The sequence below is a fragment of the Denticeps clupeoides genome, chromosome 14 (genome assembly GCF_900700375.1).
Source record: "Denticeps clupeoides chromosome 14, fDenClu1.1, whole genome shotgun sequence".
NCBI classification, from domain to species: domain Eukaryota; kingdom Metazoa; phylum Chordata; class Actinopteri; order Clupeiformes; family Denticipitidae; genus Denticeps; species Denticeps clupeoides.
Window position 1 is genome coordinate 19106329 of NC_041720.1, and position 17451 is coordinate 19123779.

The 17451-nt window shown below is 41.1% G+C and overlaps 2 protein-coding genes across 10 annotated transcripts in view; one reads left to right on the top strand and one right to left on the bottom strand.

Annotated features, from left to right (window-relative positions):
- Nucleotides 1-17451, bottom strand: part of uvssa (UV-stimulated scaffold protein A) — a 90319-nt gene that overhangs the window by 60138 nt on the left and 12730 nt on the right. For 5 of the 9 annotated variants that reach the window (XR_003751815.1, XR_003751816.1, XR_003751818.1 and 2 more), the window contains exons 7-11: nucleotides 14904-15000; nucleotides 12280-12493; nucleotides 12026-12187; nucleotides 10578-10761; nucleotides 10269-10380 (exon numbers count right to left, since the gene is read on the bottom strand). Coding sequence is in view for 3 of the 9 variants with exons in the window: in XM_029002042.1 (XP_028857875.1) it covers nucleotides 7401-7494; nucleotides 7702-7900; nucleotides 10269-10380; nucleotides 10578-10761; nucleotides 12026-12187; nucleotides 12280-12493; nucleotides 14904-15000 (1062 nt within the window). In the remaining 6 variants the exon portion in view is untranslated. Of the gene's footprint in view, nucleotides 1-6763; nucleotides 7495-7701; nucleotides 7901-10268; nucleotides 10381-10465; nucleotides 10762-12025; nucleotides 12188-12279; nucleotides 12494-14903; nucleotides 15001-17451 lie in introns of those variants that run through there. The other 4 variants (XM_029002042.1, XM_029002040.1, XM_029002041.1 and 1 more) reach the window with 2 other exon arrangements.
- On the top strand, nucleotides 1177-2842 carry nkx1.2lb (NK1 transcription factor related 2-like,b). The gene is made up of 2 exons (XM_029002043.1): nucleotides 1177-1661; nucleotides 2160-2842. Exons 1-2 carry the CDS (start codon nucleotides 1274-1276, stop codon nucleotides 2840-2842), a joined length of 1071 nt encoding a protein of 356 aa, XP_028857876.1. The 5' UTR covers nucleotides 1177-1273.

A 17451-nucleotide genomic window follows, 5' to 3' on the forward strand; every position in this document is an offset into this window, starting at 1 on the left:
TTTAGAAACCTTACCTCATTATTAAAAACTGATGTGTGTTTTGTGCGTCTTTTTAGAAAACGTATCCCCATTGTGATACCGCACGGGACCCTGCGCAGACAGACAGACGGGCAGGATTGGCTCTCAGCTCTGAAGGAGAACATTTGCATGTAAATTGTAGAGAAATAAAGTGGTGCGCGGGCCTCCCCTCAATCCTAATTAATTCAGCACACGAGCGAGCGGCACGGGGGGGGGTGGGGAAAATCAAATCAGAGCGGGACGCAAATGAACATGAATGAGAATTTGAGGAGCGAAGGTGCAGAAGATGCTGTTTTAGGTGAAAAGGTTTAATGATATTACGGCTCACCAGAGGCAGAATAATGAAAACATTTCAGCACGAGACCAGAGTGAAGACAAGTTTATTATGATGAAGACACAGAAATGTTAACATCACTTTATGAAAAGTTATAACATGGATTCCCAGCCGGTGGCTCATATTATTATTTTAGTTCTGATTGTTTCAGCCATTATTTATCCAACTTTTAATTTCTACTTTCCGAAGGATCATTGCCTATGGTAATTGCAAGCAAGTGACCTTGATGGAGGCAACCACCCCCACCCCGGCACGGAACCGCAGAAGGGTCCCAGACGGCCCCGTTCCGAGAATAAAAAAGCTTTCTTTGGTTTTTGAATTTTTGCATCTATTTAAAACAAGCGCGGATCAAACTCTAATCTCGGAGCTATTATTCTCCCACAACTGAATGCTATCGCGGATTAGAAATCAATATTCCGCTAAAATGCAATCATTGGCCTTATTCAATCCGTATTGAGCTCCTCAACCGGGTTAAGTGAAGTGTAGTTTCCATTTAGAGCAAAAAAAGTGGCACTAAACTGTTCTTAATCAAGCACGCACGCTCATTAAAGCAAATGATCAGGCGATAAAGACGAGGAGCTCCAGATCCGTTTCTCTGCGCCGACCCAGCAGCAGCAGCAGCAGCAGCGTCACGGAACTGGGTATTAAAGGCTCTGGATTCATTTGGTGCTAATTACAGGCCGCGCCGGAGTGGAGTTCTGGTGGATGGACGGAGGGGGGCGCGCGAGAAGGGTGGGGTTACAGGGAGCGCGAGTGCCAGTCAGGTGCGGGTGACATATACGTCGGAGGTCCGGTGGCGACGCTACACCCCGAAAAAGATTTCGAGCAGGGAGGACCACATCCAACTGGGGCTGCGCGCGGCACACGTGACTCTGAGAAGGCCGGCCCCGGCTCGGACTTCCCGCGAACCGGCGGACAACCATGAGCAGAGACAAGGTCCCGGCGGGAGACGTGTCGGCGCAGACCGCGGTGATCGTGGCCGCCTCTCCGGAGATGATGGAGAGCGGCGGGCAGAAGCGGATCTCCTCCGCCGACCTGCCCCTCTTCAGAGACGCCCTCCCGGGCGAGAGTCGGGACAGCGCGTCGCGACAGGAGCCCGCGGCCGCCCCGGCGCCCAGCGCCCACCGAACCACCTCCTTCTCGGTCCTGGACATTCTGGACCCAAATAAATTTACGAGCAGAAAACAGACGCCTCGGAGCGCGTGCGCGGACTTCGGCTGCGGGACAGAAAACCGAGGGGACGACGAAGCCACCGCACCTGAGCACAAGTTCCGCGCGGAGCCATACGAGGCCTGCAGGAGAGGACTGAGTGAGTTTTCTTTTTATAATATGCTTCGTTAGGATTATTTACATGTATTCATTTGATCTGTAAACTTTGTATGATTTTCTTTATTTGTATTTGAGGGCGCGCGGGTTTATGTGCAATTGCTTTTAAATGGTTCCAAATTGAGCCCATAATTCAGTTGTTTTGTGAATTCGGCGTCCTGAAAGAGAAACACGCGGCTCGATAACGCAGATCGACCAGCACTCTCATCCTTCATTTGAAACAGGACAGAGTGCGCGGAATGAACCAGAATCTCCACTTTTACACGTCTTTTACGTTTCATTATGTGGGAAATGACCAACAATGATTATGCTATAGATATTAAAATATTTTAACTCTAAATACGCACAACTCTGATGAAATATAAATATTATTACGCGTATTAAAATTAAAACCGCGGAATTGCATCTTCAACTGTGCATAAAGGTACGTGTTGGTTAATATTTGTAATATTTTTTCTCCTATCCCTGGCTCCGTTTGAAGAGGACGATTACGTGTTTCCGGCGGAGGAGTGCGAGAACCACACCGACAGCGAGAACCAGGACGAGCTCTGCAGCGACGGGAGCAGCGGACCGCTCACCGGGACCGCAGACGACGAGCACGAGCCCGGTAGCAAGAGCCCGAGTCGCGGCGGAGCGCAGAGCCAGCAGGCCGCCTCCAACGGACAGAGCTACCAGGCCAAGGCCAAGCGGAAGCGCTCCAGCTCCGACTCCAAGTCGGGGAAGCCCCGCAGGGCGCGGACAGCCTTTACCTACGAGCAGCTTGTTGCGCTCGAGAACAAGTTCAAGTCGACCCGCTACCTGTCGGTGTGCGAGCGGCTGAACCTCGCGCTGTCGCTGAGCCTGACCGAGACGCAGGTCAAAATCTGGTTCCAGAACCGCAGGACCAAGTGGAAGAAGCAGAACCCGGGCGCCGACACGAGCGGCCCCACCGCGGGGGGTGGCGGCGGAGGACAGGCCGGTGGCCTGGGCGGCCTGAGCCCGCTGAGCCCGTCTCCCCCCGTCGCCGGACACCTGACCATGCACTCCGGCTACCCCGGCCATGCGCCCAGCGGGCTCGTCTGCACCTCCCAAATCCCCTTCCTGCCCGGCCACGCGGTGCTCTCCCCTTTCATGCTGGGCTCGCAGACTTACGCCGCGCCCGCTTTTTACGCGCCGCACCTCTAAACGGGAATATTTTCCGACTATTTCTACCCACAGAACACGTGGCTGCTGCCCTGGACTCGCGCCGCTCATGTTTGACTCGTTCTGAATGCAATAGCAGAAACTAGAGAATAAAAAAAGTGTATGAAACCTCGAGCAGAACACTGCGTGTCCAGGTTGATCCATTTTTTACATTTCGCAAGCGCGCTGGTAAAAATGAAGAATTTAAAACATTGAAATAAATTTAAAATCAAAACGATGTGACGTCACTAACGAAAAACGCACCTGTTCGTTTATTTCAGACTGAACAGAAGGCGCTAAAGGAAATTCTCCCAAATCCAACGTCACGAAGCAATTTAGTTAATTATACCAATTGTAATGTTCATTTAAATGCACTTTAAACGCATTATTATTATAAATAATAATAATAATGATAATAAAAACAAGTACTCCTTATTAGTTTCTATTTCCACCCTTCAACTAATTCTAGACCACCCAGGTTTATTTAACTGACGTTTAACTATTAACATTTTGAATCTGACTGTTTCAAAATAAGCTTCACTGAGGTTCCGTTACCCGTGACTTCGATTTATGTAACGGAAAACAAAAATAAACTAAATAAAATGAACTGTAATATTTAATTTAAGCCAATTAAATTTGTAATTTCACAATCGAGCTCTATTACAACACCAAATATGAACTGAAAACTCATAACAATCGGGAGTAAAGTCCTCATCAATCATGTGTACTTTTTCATATCACAATAAGTAATAAGTAAGTCCTTTCCCGGTGTTTGCATAGGAATTGGTCAGGTGACCCCGTCGCAGTACGTGTCGTGAAAAAATTAATTTCACCACTATCTCCGGTAAAATGTAGTTTTAAAACTACACTGAACTCTTTTTCTTATTATTACATTACTAGAGAAAATAATACTGCTGCTATTGCAACAAATCATACTAACAACAACAATAATTATTATTATTATTACTGCGGTTATTATTATTATTGTCATTATTACTGTTTCACAGTTTTTTGGCTAACGTTTCCGTTATTTATTTTCTACGACCGAGAGACAGAGCGCTTTCCCCATTGCCATAAATTGAAAATGTATAATCTAAAATGTATAATGTATTAAATTAAAGAAATTGATAATTCATACTGACCATCCTGATGAATACAAACAATACAACTTTATTGTTTACTTTGTTATTGTTTTTAATAATACGTTTTTAGAAAAGTTGTTTATATGTTTATTTAATAATTAGATAACTTGGTTGATATAACACCGTAAATAGCAACTTCCCGGCTAAACTTGCCAACATTGGTTCAAATCTATTCAAAGGCACTTTTTAAAGTTTTTATTTCGTAGTTATGGATTCAAATATTATATTTTACGGTCAAACCTGACTAATGCGTTTTTTTTAAGTGCGTTGTCATGACCTGGGATATCGTGAGGCTGGCGCATGTCTGTCAGATTTTAACGGATTCAGAATCCCCCAAAACGTGATTTCTTCACTGGGGTTCACTTCTTCACTTCTGTAATTCTGTCTCTACGCATATAAAGAGCGAATGCGCCAAATACGCAATCAGCAGCGCGGGTTCGTGAGGAAAAAATCTCATATGAAATTAAAATGCGAAAAACTGTTTGGGGTAGAGGAAATTATCAAGCAGTACACGTTCACGGGCTTTCTTTCAAATACGTGGGCTTCAGCTGCACATGGGATATTTAAGTTAGATGAGACATATATAAACCGGCAAGAAATGGAAATAGAATGTAGTCAGCAAACATGTATTTTAAATGTGAACTAAAATCAAATAAAAAAAAAACGGATCGCTGCAGTGCAGACGCTCCATACGCTGCCCCGTGACGGACGCATGGCTCATTCTTGCACCTTCTTACAAGCTTGAGGTGAGTTGCCATCGCTACATACCACGTGTCCGAATTTCACTGCATTACTTGTACACGGTCTACACAACATGGTTTTTTTATATAGGCTTGGTGAAATCTAAGCATTCCAGGTATTCCTGGAGTTTGACTAATAACTAATAATAGTCAACTAATGACTAATAACAAAATCCTCTCTAGTTCAAACGTGAAGGAATCTAGGGTTTTAGCTCATGCAAATAATCAAATACAACTAACTACACACTGTGAAAAGACCTGAAATATGTAATTCATTTCCAGCAATGGCAGCCTCTTCATGACAGATCCCTAATGAGAATCCTAAACTGAGTCATTCCAGGACAAATCATCACACGTTCAGACCTAATCGTTAAAAATGTAAACAAACTTTGTATGCTGATTTGATCACATGAGATATATATACACACACACACAAACACAATTCTTATAAAGATGTAATGACAGATTACAATATTAAAAAGCTATCTCAAAAATCATCTCTCTAATGTTTTGAATTTGTTTCTAAGATATCTTGAGTTAAAGGTAGTCACATTGTATTATTTCACAAAGGGCCTTTTTAATGGCATGAAATAATATACCATGCACAGACGTAAGTAATAACATTAACTAAGGTTACAAATGTGCCACACTGACAAGGTGGGTGTGAGAACTTTTCGAATCTCGAGCCACCAAAGTATCGTCCCCACACACTGCTCCCCAGGCGCTGGTCATGGCTGCCCATTGCTCACCAAAGGTGATGGTTAAATACAGAGGACACATTTCACTGAGTCACTGTGTCACCGTATGCTGCGCTGCACTGTTTCACAATGACAATCACTTCATTTTCACTTTACTTCACTCGACTTGCATGCATCAAAGGTGATTGTGTGGCTGCATATAATGATAATTGTCAGTTAGAATAATGTTGAAGAAACTATGCCTAGCACTGGAGAGTGCTACAAATGTTACTATCTGCTACATAATTTTACTATCTGTTCATTCCCATGCCATCCTGATAAACTTTTTGTAGTACCTGTGACAGCAACAGGGTAAACTTACAATAGCTGCAATAAAGGCTCTTATGGACTATAAAATGAGAATTATATAGTAGTTATTTCTGTTCTTATATACCCACTCCTTTAAATTTAATATTGTATGTAACTTTAATTTTAAAATTGTTAAAATTTAAAAGACAAAAAAACAAAAAACAGAATACAATCACAATAGTTTATTTTGCCATTTGTCATTTCTCAAAAACCTGAAAAAAAATCTATATTGGTGTAGTAATTTAATTTTTTCTACTTTTGTTATTTTTACTACACGGCTAAACATGGCTTAAAAGTGTAAAGCAATAAACAAATCTAATTCATTAGTAAATAAATAGCCAGTTTGCTGGTGCTTGCTGTCAGGTTATGTGGTTAGGCTCAACCAACAATGATTTTCTAGCTATTTATTCATGTTATGAAATATGATGTATTACTAACTTTTTTTCTGAATGGAAATTCCAAACTCCAGATTCATTGATGGACTTACACCATGTCTACCAAATTGAACCATGTAATGACTATGCTTAACGTGCATGGTCGCATCGAGCAAAAACCTAAAGAGAAGCCCTTTTAAGGGTATAGCTTTTCTTTAAAAAACTGGTGTTGACACAATATAGTAAGCTGGTGGCATAAGTGTGTGCACAGTTAAAGTAATACTTAGTGAAAGCACCATTTAATTAGAGCACACCTGGCAGTTAAAACTCCATTTAACCCTAAACAAAGTTCAGCTGTCCTAGTAGGATTTTCCTGACATTTACTCAGTTGCTGCTACCGACCTGGTTCACAGAGAGCTTATAGAGCATCAAACGGATCTCAATCTGGAAAGCTATCAGTCAGGAGAGGGGTAAAAACTTTCCCATATATATTATACACACACATACACACACACACGAGATGCCCTCACATGGAACACTTCTGCTAATACGATGTGCCGTAAAGCCCTACCCAAGAAGACTGAATGCTGTAATTAAATCAAAAGGTGCTTCAACCAAAAAATAGTTTCACAGTTTTATTTGTACATGTTATAAGTCACATTAAAAGAGATACATTTTTACTATGAAAACATCATATTGTTCATTCAGAGGAAGCTGAATTATTTTTCCTTCATTAAATGCACTTTGCAAAGTTTCTGTTAAAATAAATCACACAGGAAATCCAGCTATTACACAAACAACAAAGCATGATTATGTGCTACTGAGAGGTAAAATAAGATTGTAATATTGTACCAGAAATACAAACAAATTTTTTTTTTTCTTCATTTATGAGAGAACATGGCTACTGACGGAATAATTTCATTTCATACAAACATAGGATCAAAACCATAATAAATTAAATGCAAATGTAAAAATTACAAAATTACAAATTGTTTAGTAAACAGGAGGTCAATGAAAATTGTCCCCCTCTTACATCACACTTCAGAGATTCTTGTCAAGTTTTAGAAACCAAAACGACACAATACAAATGATATAAAAATATCAGAATGGATTTAAACAAGAGCAGCTATAAAAATCTTATAATATGAATAAATTATTAGTAATAATAGTACATTTTGGTAAAGCACCTTTTATACAGGAAATGTAGCTGAAACTAGAATCTGGGTCCCCTGCAGCCTGTCTGCAGGGTGAAGAAGTTGTTAATTGAGAGCATAGTTGAACTGATTGGAGAACTTATCGTGTTTCTTTCGATCCATTTTATTCATGACTTCTGTGACCCTCCGCATGGAACTCCTGTGAACACACACACACACACACACACACACACACACACACACACACACACACACACACACACACACACACACACACACACACACACACACACACACACACACACACACACACACACACACACACACATTTTGTTCTAGTCTCAGACAACCTCCTTCTTGGTTCCACATTGAAGGAGTAAGATCTGGTGACTGATTGAATACTTACTTGTTGAAAACTTTCTTCTCCAGCCGGAAGCGGGATGTATTACTGCTTTGCTTCAAGTCAGTCAAGTTGGGGTATTTCATCTTCTTTCCCTTCCCTTTGGAACCTTTTCCCATTTTCCCTTTCCCATAGGACCTTGATGATCCCAGGTCTTCCCCAGTTGCAGCTTCAATCTCTCGCATCAGCTCTGTGTCCTGCCAGTCTACAGACAAACCAACAGTGGGAAACTTCACCTTCAACTGTGACATGCACTTCCAAACTGGACTAAAGCCACACCATCATGGCAGAAGTGCCTCTGATCCCAGTTCTAATCCACATCAAACATTACACAGGGATGAGACGAGAATGAAAACAGCATCATGTTTATAGTTTTGTGTAATGTGGTTCAGTTGCTAAACCATCCTGCCAGTTCAGTTACATCTCATCATTAAGCTCACAAAATGCTGCAGTGATCAAAGGGCATTGAACTTCAGATGGTTAATTTCTTTTAATCTCTGTATCAGAAGAGAGGTGTCTTAAATGTGATTGACAGGAGCTATCAAATTCAGTCAACAGCTGCACATTAAGTTCTCTCTCTTACACATACCACTTTCAACTGTCAACATCTCAGCAATACGCATGCATACATGTCTCAGTGCAATCATGACCAATCCATAACAAATGTGAAAGTCTATGAAGGAAATTGTAAAAGCGCGCACACACACACACACAGAAGTGCAGATATGTTGGTGACCAGAGGAGATCAATAATTGCTTAAAAGCACTAATGAGTCTATCAACAAAGATAGAGGCAGCAGTGTGGGAGGGGCCTGTCCAAAGCCTCAGCGAATGGCAGCAATGGGGCAGGTCACTGTGCAGGCAGGGATCAATACCACAGCTACAAGGAGATGCTATTTCACACGCCAGTGGCCAGCAGGCCTCCGCTGTTGGCCATCAGTGCTACCTATGTGTTAACAAGTCAGAGCACGGCGGTAGAGAGGACCCCACCTCCGGCTACTGACAGCACCAGATGAGGCCTAACCACCGCACAACGGTCAGATAGAGACTGACAGAGGGCCAATTATCATGCTATTGATCATGTGACTATCAGTTAATTCAGTGCCGCTCTCCTTGCTGGCCTTCCCCACTGAGTTTGGGCTCTAGGCTGCAGTAGTAATACACACACTTGTATTGCCAAAATGGATGTTTGCATATGTACAGGTTGTCAGGTTGTTACTGTGTCAAAGTAAATGAAGATAAAACGCAGAAAGCCCTAGACCTTATATTATAATATATAAAATATAATTTTAAGTATTTATAGGAATTTCATACTAATATAATTACATAATAATATAATTGAACTATATAGCGGTGTAAAAGTTACAATTACAATAAGATAAAAAAACAAATTCTCCAAAAAAAAAAAAAAGTCAAAACATAAAGAGATTAATTTGAGTCATCAGAGCCAATTGAATTCAGAGGAATAAACATAAACATAATTCCCCAATCACAAGGAGCCAAACAAAGGTGGCAAAGATATAGGCTGAAATTGTGTTTGCTCTTTCTGACCCCTTATTACCCACAATCATTTGGGGGTCACATATGCTGCATTGGCTCTTGATTGTGTTGTGTTCAGATGATTTCACTTCCTAAACAGCATTAGATTTCAGAATACTTGCATTGGCAGAAAACATGGAACAAATGAGAGCGTCTTCCATGTCTGGAATGGATGTAGAGAATTAGATATAAGGTAACAATAATATAATAATAAGATAACCTTGTTTTAATTATAAGATGGCTTGGACTAAAAGAAACTGTTGTTTTTGTCTGTTTTACTCATTACTTATACTATACTGACAGGGTTAAATAGAACTGCATTACTTAAAAAGAGACTAAAATACAATTTTCATTTGAAATGCCAGCTACCATTTGAAATGGCAGCTATTATCCCCTGGTAGCTTGGGCACAAAGGAGCAAATTGGTTCAAGTTTATAGAAACAAGTGAAAATAAAATTCATTTAATTAAATTGTAAAATATGTACTTACATTTTTTAAGGTCAAGGTCACTATAACCTCATACATGTCATATGGTCATGAATGCTCTTCCTCAAGAATACGACTTACAATCAGTAGTTATAGGGACAGTCCCCCCTGGAGCAACTTAGGGTTAAGTGTCTTGCTCAGGGACACAATGGTAGTAAGTGGGATTTGAACCTGGGTCTTCTGGTTCATAAGCAAGTGTGTTACCCCTAGGTAGACATATACACCAAGTGTACATGTGGTGAGCTCAAGCAGACCAGATCACAGTGTAAATGTGAAATCTAGATCCTCATTACTATAAAACCCTGCAGCACAGCACACGGTGACACAACAAAATGTGTCCTCTAAATTGAACCATTACCGTTACCGACAGTGGGCAGCCATGAATGCCGCCCGGGGAGCAGTGTGTGGGGACAGTACGTTGATCAAGGGTACTTCAGTAGCGCTTCCTTACCTGCTAGGACACCACTGTCACAGTATTTATAGTTATTTACGATGTTTTTTACGATAGGTTTTCACAATGTTTTAGGTGGTTGGGGTAACAGGACTCACCAGGCTGCTGCTCTCGTTTCTTTCTTTTCTCCTCCATCATATGAGCTGCATCCTCGGGGTTGGTGGGATTGCCACATTCATCCCGCGGGATGATCAACCCATGGAATGGACACTGATGAGCACAAACAAACATTCACATCATTATCACTATTGGGAGTCTTTGCTTATGATAGAAAAAGCACAGATCCCAAACTCACCACATATGTAATGCAGCTTAAACACAGAACCTGCTCAAAGAGACTCAGATGCACACTCACTAATCTTGTCCATTTATTCTCCAAATTAATTTTGCCCTTCTGTGGTACTCACCTTCACCCGGTCCTGGCGCTGACACAGAGTACCACTGGGCATGGGTGCACGGCATGTGTGCTGCACTGGCTGGAAGCTGCCAGCAAAGGTGATATAGCGTGACTTTCCTTGGGCTGAGAGCTCCTCATTTTCCACCTCTTCCTCCATCTCATGGGGCACCCAGAACTGGTGCTGAGAGGCAGACCTGGAACAAACATTTACAGAATTGTGCAGAGGTATTTAGCCAATTAACATAATGAATTACTAATTAAATTAACAGAGAATATTAAATAATAAAAAAACACTTATGCAGCTTTACTAAAACTGTGTGGATGCTAAATCTCTCCAGTAGAGCATCCCGGTGCAAGCTGATCACATGGCATCACTGACATCCACTGATTTTCTTTAGCATGTTCACTAGGAGCCTTGAGCACTGTTCTAATGTAAGGCAATTGTTGAATACTGCCAAATAATCCAGTTGAGAGCACCTGTAGTCATTTTCTACACCCCAGTGTAGATGTGTTCATGAATAGTTGACTAGTTTCTATGAGATATTCTTGAATCATTTGGGGAGCAGGGTACACTGTCCTGCCAACAGGGACTACTCTTTCCAAGAAGGAGTAAAGATTATTTATTCCCCAACAAGTGGGGAATTTGCAAGAGAATAAAAAGACTGAGCAAAGCTGACACAACAGGCATATGAGAAAAGGTCTACTTGATCAGCAACAACTGTTAGTTAGGAGGTACATGTAAAAGTACCATCGAATGAATGCATGACCTAAACTGTACCAGCAGAACATTGCCCAAGGCCACATACTGCCTGCACCTTGCATTGCCCTCTACCCAGAATGCATCATGATATCATGTCAGGTGGTGGTAGGTAGTGGCCTAGTGGGGTTCAAATCCCACTTACTACCATTGTGTCCCTGAGCAAGTAACTTAACTCTAAATTGCTGCAGGGGGAATGTCCCTGTAACTACTGATTGTAATTCGATCGGGATAAAGGTGTCTGTAAATGTCTTCCCTGGGTGAGTAACCTAGCCATCCTCGTTGTATAAAAGAAAATATGACTATCAGACTAAAACACCTTCCTCCATGGCTTTGTTGTTCTGATATTGTCAGCACTTTAAGGGGTTGGACACAGGTCAAGATTGGCTACACAGTTCCATACACAGCAAACTGATGCACTGTGTGTTCTGACACATTTCTTATCAAAAACAAAAACTGGGTTACAATAATTCTTTTACCAGATAGCCTTGGTCAGCAATGATCATGGCACTGATTCAAAGATTATTTGTTGAAAAATAAAATAAAACAAATAACTACTTCATTAATTATATTCAATTATTTAAACAAATATTCAATTATTTATAACAAAGCTGTTCTATTGTTCTAACTCCTCAATATTGTTATCAGTATCAAACTGTCACAGATCTGAATGCATATGTGTGTACAGAAATCTACTGTACTTGATGATTTTGCCAGAACTTGGCTGCTCCTCTCCCCAGTAGAACAGGTCCAGACCAAATGGTACAACAGGGGCAATGGCCTTCTGTCCTCCTGTATCTTCAGCCTGTTGTTCTGCTGTTCCTGTTGTACCTTGCCCTTGTTCCAGCCCAGCACATGCTGAGCTACAACCAACACAAAACAGTGCAGATCACAAAAAAATACAGCAGTGTAGCAGCAGAGGCTCAGGTGAGCATGCCACTTCTGAGAGTCTAACCTGCTGCTAGCAGACTGCTGCAGAGACTTCTTGAGGACCTTCAGGGTAGCTGCAGCACATGTGGGGTCTTGCTCTTCTTCTCTAATCCTTCTCCTATGAGAAGCGGATATGGTGGCCGGAGCGTTAGCTGCCCGGCTGATGGAAGGTTTCTCATCAGGTTGAGGATGCATTTGAAAGGCCACAGAGAAAGATGTGGAAGGCAGTGGTTCCAGACCTATAGCACAGCCACATTCATACAGGATCATCGGAATCAGTGCAATCTTTAAACACAGCAGAACTAACAGTACTAGAAGTACAGTGGGATTTATCCAGAACGTATGACACAATTTAATCAGAACTAGCTGCACTTTTGAATAAATATAGACTTTGAAAAATACCACAAAAGTACCACTGTGGGATTAATTAAATCACAAACAGGGCCATGAATCATTCTAGTAAACCCCTTTAGAAATGGGCCTTTAGAGGTAAAATGGAATTGAGTGTTATCCAGGTTATAAAAATAGTAGCCGACACAGACCACATGCACATAAAGTTTGATCAATTAAATAAGGTCAGGGAGGTGGCTGAAACATCCACCTCCATTTTTCAAATATTTTATTGACCATTAGAAGGCTCTTGACCATGGCTTATTTTCCAAAAACGAATACAACTTTGCAAAACCCAGCTTATGATATATTTATGATTTAAAATAAAACATCAGTATGTGTGCTGGACTTCTCTCACTTAGGGCTATACTTTAACCAATTTACTGACCTTGAATTAAATTTAATTCTGCGCCGAGCTGCAGATGGAATGCAGTTCAAATCAGTAGTTTGATAGAATATTACTTAATTTATTAAATTGCATTAAATAATAACTTTATGTAGCAATATATTATTTCATGTCATTCTGAAACTAAGCCTACCAACAACAGCATCTAAAGTTAAATATTCAATAGTTTTATGGAATCATATATAGCTGGTAAAAAAATATTTTGGCAGGTAATTTTTTTTAGTTCAGCTGCCGATACACTAAAAAGTTAATTTTACACCATAATTACACCCATTGTTTTAAACTCCACACAAATGGAAAAGCCCATTTTCAGATTCAGGCTGTGATCCTCTCTTCTTGGGTGGGCTGCAGGGAACCAGGACATAAGGCCTGTACAGAGGTCCAAGCTTGGATCAGAGGATCAGAATCCTGTTCTCTAAGGGTCACCATGGGAGACTCCTGACCAGCAGACCTTCTAAATAAAGCCGGCAGATGAGACCTCTCTGGAAATTCAGTACAGCTGTGTTGTGACATTGGGATGATTATATTTACTCTGAGCCACAGGTCTGGCCACTGGGCTGAGATAAAAGTCTGTCTCTGGAATCATATTGAGTTTGAGGAAGAAAGGACCCACAGCTTACAATTGGTTCTGCAGAACAAATAAAGTCACTGCCTGCCATTGCTGTATGGGTGAACTGGGAAAACGTATGGTGTGATTTTCTCTTCTCACTTCCATCTCCAATGCGCCAGACTAATCCCCAAGCCCACTCCATCTCTTGGGCTTACTTCATCAGAGTGTAGGCTGTCTTGGGTCAGCAGTGAAATACTACCAAATCCCTTCTTTTTCTCTTCAAATTGACCAAAATGGTAGCTATTTGTCTGAAGCAATAAAGTTGCAGGTGTTAAAGAGATAAATCAATATCAGGAAATGGAGAGGGCCTTGCAGTAGCTACCAAGACACTCTGCCAATGGTGGCTGTATTGATTTTCCTGAGTTCAGCAGGGCTTGTAATTAAAATGTAAATTTCAAAAAGAGATAACGTCCTGACAAGAATACTGGGATAAAGGGAGAGATAAAAGATCAGTCGTAAAGAAAGAGAGAGATGAAAAGAACTGAGAAAAGAGAGAAAAATAAATAAAAAAAGGAAGAAGGAGCATAAGGGGGCTTTCAGAAATAACCTGGTTTTTGTCCAGTTCATGGACCCAGACAAGGAATAAAGGAGAAGGTGAATTGATTTAAGATCCTCTGACAGAGTTATGTGATAATAAACAAAGGTGGAAATACAAACCAGTGCTGACTGGAATGGCTGAACAGCGTTGGACAGTTAAACTATGAAAATAGTGTATCAAAATCTGTATACTTCTATGGCTGTTGTTTTCTGTCACCATAGCATCCTTTAACATATTAAGTGTCAAACTGGGTGAGTGACCAAAACATGGGCCATTTAAAACAAAAAATGAACTTGAATATTAAAACCATGCCACCAAAACTACACAAAAATCAGTGCTATAGCCCCGTTGAATCTTGTCATATGAGAAAATGGGCCTATTAACTGCTGGATGATTGGTTAGTCACAGTCCTGACTGCAGATCAACAACAAGAACCTCCCAAGCACTCACACTAAATTGTCCTTCGGATTGTCCACTTTCATCTCACTCCAGATTGACCTTTAGGCTCAAGTCAGTGCTCTGGTGACTCAGATGAAAGAGGGAAATCTGCACTTGGGCTTTAATCTGCAGCTTAAAACACATCCCACACACAAACAGAGCACTCTCCAAGACCTTTTTTTAATTTCCCTCCAGATCAGGGAACAACAGGTGATGACAGTGCACATGACTGCTTGGAGATGTATTTGGTGAGGAGGAATAACTGACCATATTCAGCACGCAGATGGGCTGGAATGTGGGGTTCATAGCCTTCTTTCTCAGGTACCTCCTCAAAGTCCTCATCGTCGGTATCATCTGCTCTGACCTGTTGGGAAGAACACTCAAAAGTCAAAATAAAATGGAGTAAAACAATATATCATTTTTGGACTGCATTAAGACCTAACTCAAGCTTATATGATATTGTGTGTCACAGAAAGCACCTCCTGATGGAGTTACCATTTGTTAACAGGAGATCAAGGTAACTCATGCCTACTTCAGACTACACAACTGTAAGCACATTTTTAAGGTTGTTGACAGTCACAGACCAAATTCATGGATGGGAGGCAAACAGGCAGTTCTGAATATAGCAGTTTGACATTTAGCAAGACAGGGACCTCATAGAGACTACAATAAAAAGACATGGCCCATAATATATTTATTTTACTTTCCAAACTCTGGATACCTCTCACACACACACACACACACACACACACACACACACACACACACACACACACACACACACACACACACACACACATTATCTAAGAATATTTAAACTCCTAAAACAGAGTAATTTCATAATGCGGAGTAATTTTATATCTTTAAACAGATTATTTTGATAGATGTCCAGGAAGATAAAGGTGGCTACACACAAACATTCCCTCTGCTCACCACATACAAAAGAAGTGCATATAATTAATATTTTTTCTGCATGTTAAACTTTTTCCATTCAAACCAATCATTCATAGCTCATTTGGCTTTTGTTTTATCTTTATCACTTTATCTGTGCTAGAGGGCAAACCATTCACTGTAAATAATTTAAAAATATATTTTATATTTTTCATAGAATTGTTCTTAGGTCAAGGTTGTGCGAACGGTGTGCGAACAAGGCAGCAAGATCGAAACACCTACCTGGAGTGGCACTATACTCAAATCAGGCAGCCACTGTCACTATCAGCACTGCTTTTTAAGGTGAATTTTTATGGCGCCAGAAAATCACCAAGCAACATCATTATGATATGATTGATTATGTTCTGCACTGCATTGATGCAGAATCGTCGACATCTGCATCATAATGCAGCGATTATAAGATGAATTTCAATACCCCATAGCACTAGATGTGCATTGAGAAAAACTGTTTAAATCCATCAGCATGGAGTTAACTGTTATTAGAAAACTTCGTTGAAATTCTAAGTTGATGTGGTACAAAGTTCAGGCTGGAAAAAGGGCCATCTTCCACATTTTTAATCCCTTTGACGCCAATTAGGCCTTCTGGGAAAATGGTACTCAGTAGGTCATTATCCTGTCAGCCATTCAGACTGTCATTGATTGTCATGCTGGCCCTGCCCACTCACTTCCTAGTGTATTTGTAGATAGAATTATGACTTCATCAGTAGCACCTCCCTGTCTTATTAACACTCAGATGGGCCTGGTTCCAGATTTACGGCACCCAGCTGACATTAGCACATCTTAACATTTTAATTCAGAGCCTTAATAGAATTTCCAGTTGATCACATCCAATTTCTCTCCTTCTCCAGCACGGAGGTCGGGTGAGCAGCAGCTCATTTAATTGGGAGTGCATTACGCACTGTTGTTACCTGCCTGCGATGTGTTTTCGGCGGAGGCCACTGGATTTATTCACAATCATCTAGGTACAAATTAAGGCCTAAAACAAATGTTAATTAAACACTGCAGACAAAGACAAATAAAATAGTGCCCCACCTCTATCTCTATTACACACTAACCAAAGACCCACTGGAAATATTTGCCACTTAAGATAACCCCATTCCAGCATATTCTCCACAGCAGACAATAAAGCTGTTACTAATGTTGACTGTGTAGTATATATTTTTAATTTCACTATTCAACAGAAGAACATGAGGAAGAGTTGATGAGGGTACAAAGTTCTCAATCACAAAAAGGTATTTAAAAACATGTGGTGAGGATTTGACCACTTTACATCCAGGGCCCTTTATCTGTCTGTCTGTCTCCTTTTAAGGTGGATGTCTGTCTTGCTCTCTCTCTCTCTCTCTCTCTCTCTCTCTCTAGCCCTCTGACTGGAGACGTCTCATCTATCACCATGCCTGTAGGTTCTGTTATCACTCCAGCACTAATCAAAAGAGAAAACTGTCACCGCCACTGACCTGTGAAACCTCACTATTACGGTGCACAGAGATGACAGGGCTGCTTAACTTCCTCAAGCACAAATGACCACCATCAATCTACCTGGAATATCAATGAGCTCCAGAAGACCAAAATTATTAGAAGTCCCTTGCTCCCAATCCAAAGGCAGTGCTTTAGAAATCTGGGCTGGAATTTATGAAAGGTGACGCGGAAACCAAGGATTTCTTTGGAACCACAGCTCTCTCTCCATGGCTCAGCCCCATCAGTGCTAAAGTGAATTTATATCTTTTCATTTTCCCTAAGGGTGCTTAACTGCTCCAGAGAGCTACAATGCATAGCAGAATGCCATTTTTTGAAATATGGGGGTCATTTTCCAAAAGAAGGACACAAGGGAAAGCTGTTCTGTATATTCAGGTTGAATGAGGAGAAA